This window comes from Scylla paramamosain, chromosome 27 (genome assembly GCF_035594125.1).
Source record: "Scylla paramamosain isolate STU-SP2022 chromosome 27, ASM3559412v1, whole genome shotgun sequence".
NCBI lineage: Eukaryota > Metazoa > Arthropoda > Malacostraca > Decapoda > Portunidae > Scylla > Scylla paramamosain.
This window is the reverse complement of record NC_087177.1, coordinates 20366619-20384359: the sequence shown is the minus strand read 5'-3', so window position 1 is coordinate 20384359 and position 17741 is coordinate 20366619. Positions and strand designations below refer to the sequence as shown.

General features: G+C 41.0%; 2 protein-coding genes across 2 annotated transcripts in view; one reads left to right on the top strand and one right to left on the bottom strand.

The window, feature by feature from the left end:
* Positions 1-2346: 2346 nt before the first annotated feature.
* Positions 2347-17741, bottom strand: part of LOC135114303 (uncharacterized) — a 62602-nt gene continuing 47207 nt past the window's right edge. Inside the window, exons 4-5 of the mRNA XM_064030212.1 lie at positions 13550-13881; positions 2347-2672 (exon numbers count right to left, since the gene is read on the bottom strand). Of these exons, the coding sequence (XP_063886282.1) occupies positions 2347-2672; positions 13550-13881 (658 nt within the window). The remainder of the gene's footprint in view (positions 2673-13549; positions 13882-17741) is intronic.
* LOC135114312 (histone H4-like) lies at positions 7502-7883 on the top strand. The gene has a single exon (XM_064030221.1). The coding sequence runs from the start codon at positions 7536-7538 to the stop codon at positions 7845-7847; it is 312 nt and encodes a 103-aa protein (XP_063886291.1). The 5' UTR covers positions 7502-7535; the 3' UTR covers positions 7848-7883.

The window sequence follows — 17741 nt, the reverse complement described above, 5'->3', positions numbered from 1 at the left end:
TTTGAGGACAAATGGAAAATAAAAACAAACCTAAACAAATTTACGCCTCTACATATTGGTGCAAAAAGAGCAACTCCACTACAGATAAATGATAATGAAATAGAATTCAAAAAAACAGGAAAATGTTTAGGGTTAACACTAACTACTTCAGGATATTTTAAACACATAGACGAGCGATGTAACTCTGCAAACACAGCCTTAGCTAAACTATATAAACTACGGAACTTGCCAGAAAACATAAAAACTCACCTAGTTAAAGCTCTAATTCTACCCATACTGGATTTTCCCACTATTCCCATACACACATTGAGTAAAAACCAAATCAGAAGACTACAAAAAATACAAAATAAGGCTCTTAGATTTGCCACAAATCAGCGGTACCCATACACGATGACAACACAACAAATTCACACACACACAAACTCTATACCACTAAATATACGTTTACATAACAGAGCAAAAGATATATGGGACAGAATTGAAACTCTTGACATCCCCATCTACAGTGAACTACTAGAACAACACAATAACATACAAAGATTTCATCGTGACTTCCAAAGCAGCCTACAAGCCCGTAATAATATCCCAATGCCAATATACTGAAAACAAAGGTGCTAGTTACTATACAAGATACACTCACTCACCTTCACAATTTCTGCCAACTTACCTGTGGATGACCATAAACAAATACAATCCAAACACAGTGAATCTGAAAAGGGAAAGTTATGCCCACTTACCAACATTGTTCCTGTTAACTTACCTTATTATGAGTGTAGAAAAACCTACATTACACATGCAGAATCTGAAAAAAAAAGCACAATGAGAAACTAGTACATTACACAACAAACACATAATTGCTTCACACGGGGTCGGCTGAGCTCCTCTCTACCCACTCCTGGCCCTGAGTCGGCGGTAGACTGGTGTGACAGGGCAGTTGCCAGCTCCACCACAGCCGAGGGGACTACGCCACTGGCAGGGCTTGCAGACCTCCAGTTGATGGAGATGGGTGGAGGGTTGCACCTCGTCCTTAGTCGCTGGCACCCAGGGACCACACCTTAGGGGGGGTGAAGAGTTGCGAGGTGTCGGCGAGGGAGTAGGGGTGGAGTCCAAGCAGGGCACAACCTATGGTGCAACAGGGAGACTCAGCCATGACCGTGCCATTACATGAAGCACACATACAAAACATCTACACATACAAAACATCCACTCACCTCTATAATAGATAAGTAAATATAGAAATACAAAAATTTAAAGATGATTAAATGAATAAATATGTAAATAAACAAGTAATAAGGCATTCTTGTTGGATGGGGATGGTGATGGTTTAGCTCGTCTCTGCCTTAAAAAAATAAATAAATAAAAAAAATAAAAAAAATAAAAAAATAAATAAAAAATATTATATCATATATATATGTATCTACATTCACCAACGCCACACATCACACAAACACACACACACATAACTTGAAACACAAAACCAACATTATCTTACACTCAGTATTTACATTCAAAAACACCACACATCACACAAACATACACAACAAGCTCCTCTCCGGAGTCACCATTGCACAGGGTGGCGTGCTGCCCAACATTCAGGCCGTGCTCCTTCCCAAGAAGACTGAGAAGAAGTAAATAAAGGGCCTCCCTCCCCTTCAGCCAATATCATCATCAATCCGGCTCCTCTTCGGAGCCACACGTTCAAACATCTAGAGAGTTGTGTAGACTATACTGGTATATCAATAATAAGCAAGTAGTGTATTTATTTTCGAGTTAGTTATTTGTTATTATTATTATTATTTAGTCAGGCACGCAGGTGACCGAGAATAAATATGTATACTATATTTCTACTAATGTACCTGCTGTTTGTCACAGTGGAGACTTGATTAGATGTGTTGCCTATTGTCATATGTTGAGCGTCTTTTTCATATCAATGTATATTTTGTTTAGTGAGAAACTGAGAACGATGAGGGGCGTGATCATTGAAATAAGTCAATGATAATAATAATAATAATAATAATAATAATAATAATAATAATAATAATAATAATAATAATAATAATAATAATAAAAATAATAACAATAATAATAATAATAATAATAATAATAATAATGATACTTGGAGAAGACCTGATGAAGTAAGAAAGATGGTTATAATTAATGATGGTTTCTTTTCTTAGCTCAGATAGTGATAGTGAACATGGTTATGAGAAAGTAGTAGTAATAATAGTAGTCTATGATCCTTCTTTCTTTTCATGATTGTGGACCTTAAAAAGGTCCGGGAGATGATGTTATTCAATGATGATAATGCAAGCTGAATAGCTGGCACCATCTCAATAATGGAGCGATTTAACCACCAAATCCGTACAGGGTACGGCCCTGATGCTTGAGGGCGTAGACAACGTCCATGGCAGTAACGGTCTTACGCTTGGCGTGCTCGGTATAGGTGACAGCATCCCTGATAACGTTCTCAAGGAACACCTTAAGCACCCCACGAGTCTCCTCGTAGATGAGACAAGAGATGCGCTTAACACCACCTCGGCGAGCTAGACGACGGATAGCAGGCTTGGTGATTCCCTGGATGTTATCACGCAGAACCTTACGGTGACGCTTGGCGCCTCCCTTTCCAAGACCCTTGCCTCCCTTGATGCGGCCAGTCATGGTGATGAGAGCTGCTAGTACGACGTCCGAACGGTCTAACAGGAAGCTCACGAGTGTGCCTCAAAATAACATAACATAACAAAGAGAGAAAAGATGGGGAGGGAGAAGTGGGGATAGTGGGAAGAATAGGGGGGTGATAAGAAGGGAATTGTAGTAAGAGAAATAGTCACTGGGGCTTAACCCAGGCGAAATTTGAATTAGGAAGGACATCTTTTTTTTTTTTTTTTTTTTTTTTTTTTTTTTTTTTTTTTTTTTTTTTTTTTTTTTACGTGTTATATTCATTCTAAGATGGCAAGGGAGACAAGGTCCTTATCGGGGAAAGCAGGAAAGTCCGCCACCAACCGAGCAAGCCAAGCCCAAAACAGCCACAGCAACGGACGCCGCCCACGCACCCAAAACCCCAGGCCAAACCACGCACAAGTTAGGGGCCAGACTATCCAGAGCCTGCACCATCAGGATGTGAAAGAGGAGTGAAGGACAGTCAGAGTAAAAAGGGTTTTTTTGTGCTTTTTATCGGCAATCCCTACTTTTCCACCACTATATCTCCCATGGACCACTCTGTGGTTCTGACCACGTTCCCCTAATCCTCAAAATATCCTCCAATCCCATATCCACCCCATCCCTACCCGTCTCCGACTACCGCTCCGCCGACTGGGAGAGCTTCAAGAAAACACTCACAAACTTACACCGACCAACACAGCTCGAAGGCCAACCCTACACAGACATAGACAGTGCCTTAGAGACGTTACACAACAATATTCTGACATCAGCCAACAGACATATAATTCAATATATAATCTATATATATATATATATATATATATATATATATATATATATATATATATATATATATATATATATATATATATATATATATATATATATATATATATATATATATATATATATATATATATATATATATATATATATATATATATATATATATATAAACAACATATAATTCATATAGACTTCCGACCTTCCATTAGAACACATAGGCTGCTAGTGTGCTACAGAACACGTTTTTTAAAAAACAAGCACAACCACACACCTATCTACGGAGACCTTTGCACCCTTCGTACACACATAACAAATAGCCTACAGGAAGATCACAGCGCTCACTGGAGGAATCTAGTCTCCCATATGGACAGAGCCCGCTGCAGTAATCCTACACAGTTCTGGCACATGGTGTACAGGCTGAGGGGATGCCAGCGGGAAAGATTCGAGTACCTCCTAGTGAACGGGGATCGCATCACAAACCCGGAACAAGTCACCAGCATCTTCAAGACACACTGGCACAATACTTTCCAACCACACCCTCTCCCACTCCACGAGCCCAGTATTGCCCACATAAACAACATCATCGATCGTGCACGCCACAACCTAGCAAACACGATTCCACATAGCACTATACAAAAAATACGCCTCAACCCCCAACACCCTCTCACCACACCTATTGAGGAGGAGGATGTCGCCAGGTTGCTCAGGCATACTCCGCGGCGAGCCCCTGGCCCCTCAGGAGTCACCTGGCCCATGGTGCGGAACCTTCCCCAAGAAACTATATCCAGCCTGACGGAGATTTTCAACGCCTGCCTTGCCTCTGGATACTTTCCTAAGGCATTCAAAATTTCAAACATCACCCTCATTGCTAAGCCCGGAAAAAACTCCCACTTACCAGAAAACTATCGCCCCATTAGCCTCCTTGAAATTCTCGGAAAAACCTTTGAATGCCTCATCAATTTAAGATTGAGAGCGTTCCTCGAAGGTAACGAGCTGCTGGCACCACAGCAGCTCGGCTTCCGAAGGAACGCCTCAACCGAGGACGCTCTAAACAGCATAGTTGCATACTTAAATTTCAATAAGCCCTATTTCAGAGCAGCCCTTGTAACAAAAGATGTCAAAAAAGCATTTGACACTGTTTGGCACGCAGGCTTAAAACACAAAATTTGCAACAACTTCAACCTTCCCCCCCTAACGCAACGCATACTATGTAGTTTTCTGGTAGAGAGATGGACAAGAATCTGTCATCAGGGCACCTTTTCAACATCCTTTTCCCCTCAGGCTGGAGTCCCACAAGGCTCTGTAGTCTCCCCCACCCTTTTCAACATGTATACAGCTGACATGCCCCCTCCAGTTCATAATGATTCATTAACCATTCAATATGCGGACGATGTAAAGCAATTGGCTCGAGCCAGGTCGTTAGATCTCCTCACAGACAAAATTCAACGGGAACTGACGGCGACTAGCCTATGGGAGATGAAATGGCGAATCCTCTCCCATCCCGAAAAATCTAAAGTCACCTACTTTAACATAAAAAAAAGTCAGCCTCGCCAAATCTCATTGAACAACATTGTTCCACACCCCAACCCAATCCCCATCAGTAACAACAACAAAGTGCTTGGCCTCACCATCGACAAGCACCTCAAATTCAACATACATATAAACCAAAAAGCTGCTTTAGCCGCTGTGGCCTTGAGCAACCTCGAAAAATTTCGCGACAGCAACACGAAAACAAAACTACATTCTTGAAAACTACACTCTTCAAAGCTTTTATTCTCCCCCTTTTAACCTATTGCCCTCTGGCACTCTCTCTTTCCGCACCCACTAACCTTTCAAAACTTCAGAGGGTCCAGAATCGAGCAATTCGTTTCGCCCTTGGAACGAAATGGTTCGATTTTCGGTCCTCTCTCTCTACTCATGAGGAGTCCAACATCCCTCCTCTTAACATAACACACTACAACAGACTCGACAAACAGCTAACCTCCTTCTCTGACACACACACAAACACATACAATTTCATAACCAACCTTCCCCCAGCTTTCAGTCACCTCCCACACTGCAACCTCCTTGACCCTCCCACTGTGCCTCCTGACCCCATTTTCTAAATAACGGACTCCTTCACTCTCTCTTTCACTCTCTCTCTCTCTCTCTCTCTCTCTCTCTCTCTCTCTCTCTCTCTCTCTCTCTCTCTCTCTCTCTCTCTCTCTCTCTCTCTCTCTCTCTCTCTCTCTCTCTCTCTCTCTCTCTCTCTCTCTCTCTCTCTCTCTCTCTCTCTCTCTCTCTCTCTCTCTCTCTCTCTCTCTCTCTCTCTCTCTCTCTCTCTCTCTCTCTCTCTCTCTCTCTCTCTCTCTCTCTCTCTCTCTCTCTCTCTCTCTCTCTCTCTCTCTCTCTCTCTCTCTCTCTCTCTCTCTCTCTCTCTCTCTCTCTCTCTCTCTCTCTCTCTCTCTCTCTCTCTCTCTCTCTCTCTCTCTCTCTCTCTCTCTCTCTCTCTCTCTCTCTTTTTCTCTAATCTTCTCTACTATTCAAAGTGTCAGAGTGGAATCATCGTCGCACTCTCGTTCACGTGGGGCGAGCCCGTGTGCCTACACCTAGTGGTTTTTTCATATTTTTTGTCTTATGGCTTTGTATTCATTTTTTGTTTATTTTATGCATTATTTTTCTGTCTCGCAGCCTAGGTCCCAAGGAGGCACCGAACCGCTCCCGGGAAAAAGATGCGACAAAACACACCGCCATTAACATTCCATGCCTCTGACCGAAGGAGTGGGCTTGCGTGCCAACATCTAGTGTTTTTTTTATATATATTTTGTCTTATGGTTTTTTATTCATTTTTTTCTTTTTTTTATGCATTATTTTTCCGTCTCGCAGCCTAGGTTCTCAATTGGACACCGGACCACTTTCAGATGAAAGAGGATAGCACGAACCGCACTTCTCCCACTGACGCCACGGCAATGGGGCCCCCGGCCGTTGGCATGACGTTCCGGTAGTGGTACCCCCCGTGGCAGTTATGGAGCGGCCAGCACTGATGGTGGGGACGGCAACCACACTATTCAGTAGAAGCCACTTCAAACCCCCCACAGAGGTAGTTTGGTGCGGCCAGAGCTGGGTAGTAAGGTAGTCAAGAGATGGAATGGAGATTCCTGCATGGATGCTTCCAGGGCCCCCCTGGAAGCATCCATGCAGGAATCTCCATTCACCCCCCACCACCGGCGACTTACCGCGTGCAAGCAGATGGTATTAGATTTGACCCCTCGTTGCGGTGAGGGAGCCTTTTCGAGCCTCTGTCATTGCACATCCTACCATCACGTCAATCATTATCACAAACCATCCTCACCCTCCCCATGCACATAATGCCACGACATTTTTTATATTCTCTTTTTTTTTTTTTAGCAGGTTGGCCTTTTTGCAGGACGAGTCACAGGACACGAGAAGAAAGGACCGACACTGCTTTTTCACCCACCACATTACATCAAACAATAAATATCCCGGCCATCACCAAATCACTCTACTACTATCCGTGGTTCGGAACCCACGTAAAACTGTAGGTCCCTCCGCTATACGGATGTACTTCTTCCTCTGTCCTTCTTTGAACCAATAAAAAGCACAAAAAAACCCTTTTTACTCTGACTGTCCTTCACTCCTCTTTCACATCCTGATGGTGCAGGCTCTGGATAGTCTGGCCCCTAACTTGTGCGTGGTTTGGCCTGGGGTTTTGGGTGCGTGGGCGGCGTCCGTTGCTGTGGCTGTGTTGGGCTTGGCTTGCTCGGTTGGTGGCGGACTTTCCTGCTTTCCCCGATAAGGACCTTGTCTCCCTTGCCATCTTAGAATGAATATAACACGTAAAAAAAAAAAAAAAAAAAAAAAAAAAAAAAAAAAAAAAAAAGATGTCCTTCCTAATTCAAATTTCGCCTGGGTTAAGCCCCAGTGACTATTTCTCCTACTACAATTCCCTTCTTATCACCCCCCTATTCTTCCCACTATCCCCACTTCTCCCTCCCCATCTTTTCTCTCTTTGTTATGTTATGTTATTTTGAGGCACACTCGTGAGCTTCCTGTTAGACCGTTCGGACGTCGTACTAGCAGCTCTCATCACCATGACTGGCCGCATCAAGGGAGGCAATGGTCTTGGAAAGGGAGGCGCCAAGCGTCACCGTAAGGTTCTGCGTGATAACATCCAGGGAATCACCAAGCCTGCTATCCGTCGTCTAGCTCGCCGAGGTGGTGTTAAGCGCATCTCTTGTCTCATCTACGAGGAGACTCGTGGGGTGCTTAAGGTGTTCCTTGAGAACGTTATCAGGGATGCTGTCACCTATACCGAGCACGCCAAGCGTAAGACCGTTACTGCCATGGACGTTGTCTACGCCCTCAAGCATCAGGGCCGTACCCTGTACGGATTTGGTGGTTAAATCGCTCCATTATTGAGATGGTGCCAGCTATTCAGCTTGCATTATCATCATTGAATAACATCATCTCCCGGACCTTTTTAAGGTCCACAATCATGAAAAGAAAGAAGGATCATAGACTACTATTATTACTACTACTTTCTCATAACCATGTTCACTATCACTATCTGAGCTAAGAAAAGAAACCATCATTAATTATAACCATCTTTCTTACTTCATCAGGTCTTCTCCAAGTATCATTATTATTATTATTATTATTATTATTATTATTTTTATTATTATTATTATTATTATTATTATTATTATTATTATTATTATTATTATTATTATTATTATTATTATTATTATTATCATTGACTTATTTCAATGATCACTCCCCTCATCGTTCTCAGTTTCTCACTAAACAAAATATACATTGATATGAAAAAGACGCTCAACATATGACAATAGGCAACACATCTAATCAAGTCTCCACTGTGACAAACAGCAGGTACATTAGTAGAAATATAGTATACATATTTATTCTCGGTCACCTGCGTGCCTGACTAAATAATAATAATAATAACAAATAACTAACTCGAAAATAAATACACTACTTGCTTATTATTGATATACCAGTATAGTCTACACAACTCTCTAGATGTTTGAACGTGTGGCTCCGAAGAGGAGCCGGATTGATGGTGATATTGGCTGAAGGTGAGGGAGGCCCTTTATTTACTTCTTCTCAGTCTTCTTGGGAAGGAGCACGGCCTGAATGTTGGGCAGCACGCCACCCTGTGCAATGGTGACTCCGGAGAGGAGCTTGTTAAGTTCCTCGTTGTTGCGGATGGCCAGCTGCAGGTGACGTGGGATGATGCGAGTCTTCTTGTTGTCACGGGCGGCATTGCCGGCAAGCTCAAGGACTTCAGCAGCCAGGTACTCCATAACTGCCGCAAGGTACACGGGGGCACCAGCACCCACGCGCTCGGCGTAGTTGCCTTTCCTTAGAAGGCGATGAATCCTGCCGACCGGGAACTGGAGTCCAGCACGACTGGAACGGGACTTTGACTTTCCCTTCACCTTTCCTCCCTTGCCGCGTCCAGACATGATAATGGATGATGTGGTAGTAGTAGTAGTAGTAGTAGTAGTAGTAGTAGTAGTAGTTGTTGTTGTTGGTGATAAATGAGGAGCGCGAGTACTCTAACCTCGTCGGTAGCTCTGCGAGCAAGTAGTGAATCTTTCTTTCTTTCTTTTTAGAAAAGTGGGGTGAAGCGAAGTAAGAGTGGGGATAGAAGAAGGATATAGTGAAAAATATTGAAGTATAGTAAGAATTAACAGTGTGTGGGCAGTCCACGTTGCTATCTTTTATAGTGTAGGTAAAAAAAAATGTTTCTGTGGTGACTAGCTATTTTTTATTTTTTTTTATTTATTTATTTTTTTAAGGCTCGTATGTACGTGTTTCTTGTGTGAGTGTTTTTTTTTTCGTATTGATGTTGATGTTCGTGTTTCAAGTTATGTGTGTGTGTGTGTTTGTGTTATGTGTGGTGTTTTTGAATGTAAATACTGAGTGTAAGATAATGTTGGTTTTGTGTTTCAAGTTATGTGTGTGTGTGTTTGTGTGATGTGTGGCGTTGGTGAATGTAGATACATATATATATGATATAATATTTTTTATTTATTTTTTTATTTATTTATTTTTTTTTATTTATTTATTTTTTTAAGGCAGAGACGAGCTAAACCATCACCATCCCCATCCAACAAGAATGCCTTATTACTTGTTTATTTACATGTTTATTCATTTAATCATCTTTAAATTTTTGTATTTCTATATTTACTTATCTATTATAGAGGTGAGTGGATGTTTTGTATGTGTAGATGTTTTGTATGTGTGCTTCATGTAATGGCACGGTCATGGCTGAGTCTCCCTGTTGCACCATAGGTTGTGCCCTGCTTGGACTCCACCCCTACTCCCTCGCCGACACCTCGCAACTCTTCACCCCCCCTAAGGTGTGGTCCCCGGGTGCCAGCGACTAAGGACGAGGTGCAACCCTCCACCCATCTCCATCAACTGGAGGTCTGCAAGCCCTGCCAGTGGCGTAGTCCCCTCGGCTGTGGTGGAGCTGGCAACTGCCCTGTCACACCAGCCTACCGCCGACTCAGGGCCAGGAGTGGGTAGAGAGGAGCTCAGCCGACCCCGTGTGAAGCAATTATGTGTTTGTTGTGTAATGTACTAGTTTCTCATTGTGCTTTTTTTTTCAGATTCTGCATGTGTAATGTAGGTTTTTCTACACTCATAATAAGGTAAGTTAACAGGAACAATGTTGGTAAGTGGGCATAACTTTCCCTTTTCAGATTCACTGTGTTTGGATTGTATTTGTTTATGGTCATCCACAGGTAAGTTGGCAGAAATTGTGAAGGTGAGTGAGTGTATCTTGTATAGTAACTAGCACCTTTGTTTTCAGTATATTGGCATTGGGATATTATTACGGGCTTGTAGGCTGCTTTGGAAGTCACGATGAAATCTTTGTATGTTATTGTGTTGTTCTAGTAGTTCACTGTAGATGGGGATGTCAAGAGTTTCAATTCTGTCCCATATATCTTTTGCTCTGTTATGTAAACGTATATTTAGTGGTATAGAGTTTGTGTGTGTGTGAATTTGTTGTGTTGTCATCGTGTATGGGTACCGCTGATTTGTGGCAAATCTAAGAGCCTTATTTTGTATTTTTTGTAGTCTTCTGATTTGGTTTTTACTCAATGTGTGTATGGGAATAGGGGGAAACTCCAGTATGGGTAGAATTAGAGCTTTAACTAGGTGAGTTTTTATGTTTTCTGGCAAGTTCCGTAGTTTATATAGTTTAGCTAAGGCTGTGTTTGCAGAGTTACATCGCTCGTCTATGTGTTTAAAATATCCTGAAGTAGTTAGTGTTAACCCTAAACATTTTCCTGTTTTTTTGAATTCTATTTCATTATCATTTATCTGTAGTGGAGTTGCTCTTTTTGCACCAATATGTAGAGGCGTAAATTTGTTTAGGTTTGTTTTTATTTTCCATTTGTCCTCAAAGTTATTTATTGATAATATTGCTCTTTCTGTTTGTCTGTTTATCATGTTCTTAGATTTCCCTGGATAACCGATGATTTGGGTGATATCGTCAGCGTATAGTATGTTTAGGTATCGGTTTGAGTTTTCTATGTCGTTCGTGTATATTGTGTAAAGGGTAGGTGAGAGGACGCTCCCTTGGGGAACGCCACAGTTGAGGTCGAATGGTAGACCTGTGTGATTATCAACTTTAATGGATGCTGTTCTGTCTGAGAGGAAGTCACTTAAGAATTTTTCTAATGAAGTTGGGAATTGCAGGTGTTGTATTTTATATTTTAATCCTAAGTGCCATACTTGATCAAATGCTTTTGTTACGTCCCTCATAATAACTTGGCATTGGCCTTTATCTGCTTTGTTCTGAGCAATTTTTTTCTGTGATTATTGCTAGGGCGTGTATGGCTCCTCTGCCTGTTCTGAATCCAAATTGGTTGTCATTGTAATTGTTGTTCGAGAAATTCTAGATTTGATTTCATTCTGTTGTTTATTACTCGTTCAAGTATTTTACCTGGTACTGGTTGGTGATAAATGAGGAGCGCGAGAACTCTAACTTCGTCGGTAGCTCTGCGAGCAAGTAGTGAATTTTGGGAAAAACGGCTATATATACGCGAGATCAGATCGGCCCAGAGCGCGTCTGGACCAATCAGGACGCTCGCTGAGGTGGCGACTCCTGATCCTGAGTAGGCACGCTAATATATATACCACTTTTCAACTGAGAAAACGCACAAATCACTAACAATATAGCAAAGGCCAAACATGCACTATACACTCTAAAAAGATTTCATAAACTAACCACTAACATTAAACTACATTTGATTAAAGCCTGCATAATTCCAATGCTAATATACCCAGATTATCCTCTGGCTACACTTTCAAAACATGCAATTAGCAAACTACAGAAAATCCAGAACCAAGCCTTAAGATTCGCATACAATGAAAAATACCCATACAGAAAAACTACTTTAGACCTGCATCAATTAAGCAATCTGAAACCAATAAACATTATATTACACGAACGAGCACAGAAGACAAAATACACACTTCAACATATACTACAAGACAACACATACATACAAACAATAACAGAAAACCACAACAACAACTCGGAACACACATGGTTCAAGAAAACGGCAAAAGCTCTTGAACGAGAGGTTCCACAACCACTTTACACATAAACAGGGAAAAGAGAAGAAGAAAGAGGGAAACAAAAACAAAATAAACTCACGCACACACACATAAATACACCCACGCACACACATGCACACGCACACAAAACACACACGCACTCACCAAACAACCAGTAAAACTAAAACATATATATATCTACACACTGACACTTGTCCCTAATCAATAGACACACCTTGCACTGCGTCAAGGAGTACAATTAATAAGAACAGCAAGGCGTATCGCCCGCCACCTTTCATTCTTTATCTGTACTTCACTTTCATCCAACCTATTATTCCCTCCAACTCTCAACTCTACCCCCCCCCCCTAGTTTCACCCAAACTTTCTATCCCCTCAAAAGAAGAAGAAGAAAGAAAACGCACACACTTTCTCACAGCAGTACGGCGACACTATGCCTCCCAAAGCATCAGGAAAGGCTGCCAAGAAAGCTGGCAAGGCACAGAAGGCCATTGCCAAGGGCGACAAGAAGAAGAAGAAGCGCAGGAGGAAGGAGAGCTACTCCATCTACATCTACAAGGTGCTCAAGCAATTCCACCCAGACACTGGCGTGTCTTCCAAGGCCATGTCAATCATGAACTCGTTCGTGAATGACATTTTCGAGCGCATCGCTGCCGAGGCATCCCGCCGGGCACACTATAACAAGCGCTCCACCATCACCAGCCGGGAAATCCATACCGCTGTCCGTCTTCTTCTGCCTGGTGAACTGGCAAAACACGCTGTTTCTGAAGGCACCAAGGCTGTTACCAAGTATACCTCCTCCAAGTAAACAGGCGGCCAGTATACTGCTGCCAGTATAGAGTAATACCCGGCTCCATTGGAGCCACACTTTAAAAGGAAAAAAGATACGATATAGACAAATGCATTATTATTATAATTATTGTTATTCTTATTAATATTATTATTATTATTGTTATTATTATTATTATTATTATTATTATTATTATTATCATTATTAATATTATTAATATTGTTGTTTTTTTTATGATTATTATTATAATAATTATTGTATCATTATTATTATTATTATTATTTTTATTATTATTATTATTATGCTTATTATTATCGTGATTATTATTCAGTGGAGATAAAGAAAAGATAAAAAAAAAATAGAGATAAAGAAAGATAAAAGTTCTCCCAAGTGAAAGAGATATGGCCATGGAAGAGGGAATAATAATAAAAAAAAGGGGAAGGATATTGAGTTGAAAGTCGAAAGTTAATTATTAACCTGATGCTGAAAGATGGAAAATAACTATTTTCTTCCACAAAACCAAACAGATTGCCTATGAAAATTCTTTAAATGAAAGAGATGTTTGGCCATAAAAAGGGCCTAGATATTGCTGTTATGAAGATCATTCGTGGATGACTTCTTAGGCACGCTCGCCGCGGATGCGACGAGCCAGTTGGATGTCCTTTGGCATGATAGTCACGCGCTTGGCATGCATGGCGCACAGGTTGGTATCCTCAAACAGACCCACGAGGTAAGCCTCGGAAGCTTCCTGGAGAGCCATGACAGCAGAGGACTGGAAGCGGAGGTCAGTCTTGAAATCCTGAGCAATTTCACGCACCAGGCGCTGGAAAGGCAGTTTCCTGATAAGCAGCTCAGTGCTCTTCTGATAACGGCGGATCTCACGGAGAGCAACGGTTCCAGGCCTGTAACGGTGGGGTTTCTTGACACCTCCAGTGGCTGGAGCAGACTTGCGAGCTGCCTTTGTAGCAAGCTGCTTGCGGGGCGCCTTGCCACCAGTGGACTTGCGAGCCGTTTGCTTGGTACGTGCCATAGTTGTAGTAACAACAACTCGCAACGAACACTCAGCTGAGTCTGCCCGCGAACGAACGAACGAATTGGGGATAGGAAAGTTGGATGAAAGAAGAATTTGAGAGAGAGAAGTGTGTTAAAGTTGGAAGTGGAAGTACAGTTTGAGATGATAGATGACGGGCAGTCTGTCTTGCTACTTAGTTAATTTTCTCCTATTGGCGCCGCCGGCCGTGACTCAGCCAGAATCTCCGTCTCAGGTAGACCCCTCACAGTGCCTCTATACCAGTATGGTTATGGAAGTGCTTCCATCTGACACTGTGACTCAGGGTGCAGCCGCTAACTCTCGACCTCTCTCCGCTGCCGGGTGTTTGCAAACAGAGCCGGTGACCACCACCCCTTACCGGGGTGGGGGTTGTTTTACGGTGAGCCTCCAGCTCTTCCTAACCGCACGAGTCAACACCCCCACCCCGACAACTCAGGGCGCGGAGCAGAGGTAGAGGAGTACAGGGAAGAGACTTTTAAACATCGATTGGCCTCGATTTGTGTCATGGAAGTGATTTTGTATGTTTCTAGTGTGAATTATATAGTTTTTATTTTTTTGTTTTATGTTTTATGTATATGCTGTGTATATTGGGAGTGGATTGATTTTATTAAGATATGTGATTGGCCTTTTAAACCAGTTGTGGTCTCTTGTTTGCTCGTGGTCTGTAGTTGCGTTTTTATAGTGTGTGTCATCTAGTATTTCTTCTAGTTTGTGTTTGATTTGGTTGCCTCGTTTATGTAGTGTGAGGTTGATAGGTAATAAGTTTGCTTGTGAGTGTAATTCCTCTGTTGTTTTTGTATATGGGTATTTTTCATTGTATGTGAATCTTAGGGCCTTGTTTTGGATTCTTTGTAGGGATAGCATTTGTGAGTTTGATATTGCATTGAGTGTGTATATGGGGTGGGTAAGTTAGGATGGGGAGGACACATGCTTTTATCAAGTGTAGTTTTATGTTGCTGTCTAGTTTGTCAAAGCGTTTAGTTATTTTAAGTGCAAGAGTAGCTTTTTTGGAGATGTTTGAGATGTGTTTTGTATAGCCTTGTGTTCCTATTTTCAGTCCTAGTATGGAGGCTTTGTTTGCATATGGAATATTTTCTCCATCTATGGTGACAGGTGTTGTCTTTTTTATGGCAATGGGGAGGAGAGTGAATTTTGATGTATTAGTTTTTATCTTCCATTTGTTTTCGTAATTGCTTATGTGTTTTATTTCTCTTTCAATCTTTCTTGCTAACATGTGTCTTGATTTACCTGGTTGGATGATTATTTGTGTTATATCATCCGCATACTGTATGTTGATTCCGTTTGTTAGTGGAGGGGGAATGTCATATGTATATATTGTATAAAGTGTGGGGGTAGAGGCTGCTTCCTTGAGGGACACCACTATGGAGCTGGAATCTCGGGCCATCGTAATTTTTGAGAGAGATGGAGGCAGTTCTGTTCTCGAGGAAACTATTGAGGAGTTTTGCAAGTATAGTAGGTGTTTGTATTTGTAGTATTTTGTATTTTAAGCCGTTTAACCATACTTTATCAAACGCTTTTGAAACACAGCATTGTTTTTTGTCTGCTATTGCTTTTGATATTGTTTCTGTTATTGTTGCAAGAGCTGTATCTGTAGATCTGTTTTTGCGAAAGCCGTGCTGTGTTGATGGAAGAATATTGTTGGATTCTAGAAAAGTACGGAGTCTAGTGTTTATTATTTTTTCATATATTTTGCTTGGTACCTCTAGTAACGATATGGGGCGAAAGTTGTTAGGGTCAGTGGTTGGTTTGTCTGGCTTAGGAATTAATTTTATTTGTGCGTGTTTGAAGGTTTTTGGGAAGTATCCCATGGAGAGAGAGACGTTAAGTAGCTTTGTGTATATATCTAGTACTTCGTTAGGGAGATTTCCTAATATAGTTTTGTTTATTTTAGTGTGTCCTGGGGTGTTGTTTTTTAGCTGTTTTATTGTATTTTTAATGTCTTGTAGTGTGATGGGAGATATGTATTCATTATTTATATTAAGATTGGCTGGGTCTGCATGTTGGTAAGGAAGTGTAAGTATTCTATTGTTGTTTATATATTCGTTTACTGTTTGGTCGTTCTCTTGATCAAAAGTCAAGTTCTCTTCTGGACTTATTTTAAAAACATTGCTCCATATTTCTCTAAAAATAGTTTCTTTTTGGTTTTCTTCGTAGATTTTGGTGTTTTCATGTATTAAGTATGGTGTTTGTCTTGTTTTGTTGCCTTTTAGCTGCTTTATATTTTGCCAGAATTTCTGTGGGTTTTTATGTAGATGATTTAGTTTCTTTATTTTATTTTCCCAGTTTTTGTTACTTTGTTGCTTGCATTCTGTTACTATTGCTTGCCTAATAGTTTTGTATGTGATGTATTTAGTGTAGGTCCAGCCTGCTATCATGCTGTTTTCTATAAGTTGCTGAGCCCACCACTGTAACTCTTTAGTTTTAGGGGTAACTAATGATTTTTGTACTGTTTTATGTTTTGTAGTTGGTATGTGTTCTTCCATGGTTGATGTTATTGCTGTTGTCCATTCTTTTAATGAGTTTTCAAGTGTTTGTTGGTCCATATAAGGGTCTACATTGATATTTCTTGTTTTGTGTTGTGTTGTGATCTTGAATTCTTCCCAGTTTGTCTTTTTGAGTGAATATGTGGGTGACGTTTCTATCTTTACCGGCTTTGCAGTGATTTTTATTATAATGGGTAAGTGATCAGATGAGGTTGTAGGTCCAGTTTGTATGTCTATGTTATGGTATGTTTTGTTGTTAGTTAGTATTATGTCTGGTGTTGATCTGGAGTTGTGAGATATAAACGTGGGGAAATCTGGTCCTATATGAGTGAGTTTGTTGATGTTTATGAGCATCATCAGGGCTTTTCCTACTGTGTTTTCCTTTTTATTATCTATTTGTGGATGGTGTGCATTTAAATCTCCTATTATGTAAGTAGGGTAGTTTTGTGAAGCAATTCTGTGAAAATCTGTGATAGGGAGGTAAGGTCTTCTTGGGGGTAAATATGTGGTTGCTATGTTGATGGGTCCTGTGTTTGTTTCTATTGTAATTTGTAAGATATCAGTATCGAAATCGTCTGTTACTTTGTGTTTGATATTTTGTTTTATTAAGATTGCCGATCCGTCATGCATTTCTTCACTGGAGTTGATGAGGTAGGTGGTGTAATTGTGTAGTTTTATGTTTTCTGTTGTTTTTAAGCCGTGGCTATTAATTAGGATAATGTGTGGATCAATTTGAGAGTAAGTTGCTATTAGTGTTTGTTTGTTGGTGTTCCAGTGAGCGACGTTGTGCTGTACTATGTTAATGTTTTCTAAAGTTTTGTGTATGTTGAATGTATATGATGGTGTGCCTATTGGCTATTTTTTCTTGCTACTTTATGTTTTGGTGGGGTCAACTCACTGGGCAAGCCATTTCGTATTTTATTATATTTTTGGTCATCTGTGACCCTGAAGCAGTTGTCAAGGTTTATTTCGTTGTTTATGAGGCTTTTCCATACCTCTTCCTCTGATATGTTTTTAGCTGTAAATCTCCATTTATATGTTCCTGCTTCTATTCCTTCTTCTATTTCCTTCAGGCTTAATTCTTTTCCCATTGGCCAGCCCCTGCTTTTCTTTGCAATTATTATCAATCCCAGATCTGTTCCTTTTATTTTTTCGAGTTCTGGCATTTGTTCTTCAGGATCTACGAATTCTTGTGTGCCTTCCATTGTAATGTTTGTGTCTGTGTTGTATATGTCTTTAGTCTGCGGGAGCGTGTTTGCTTGTGTGATGTTTGTGTTTTGGATGTGTGGGGACATGCTTGCCTGTTTGGTGCTTGTGTTTTGTGTGTTTCCTTGCT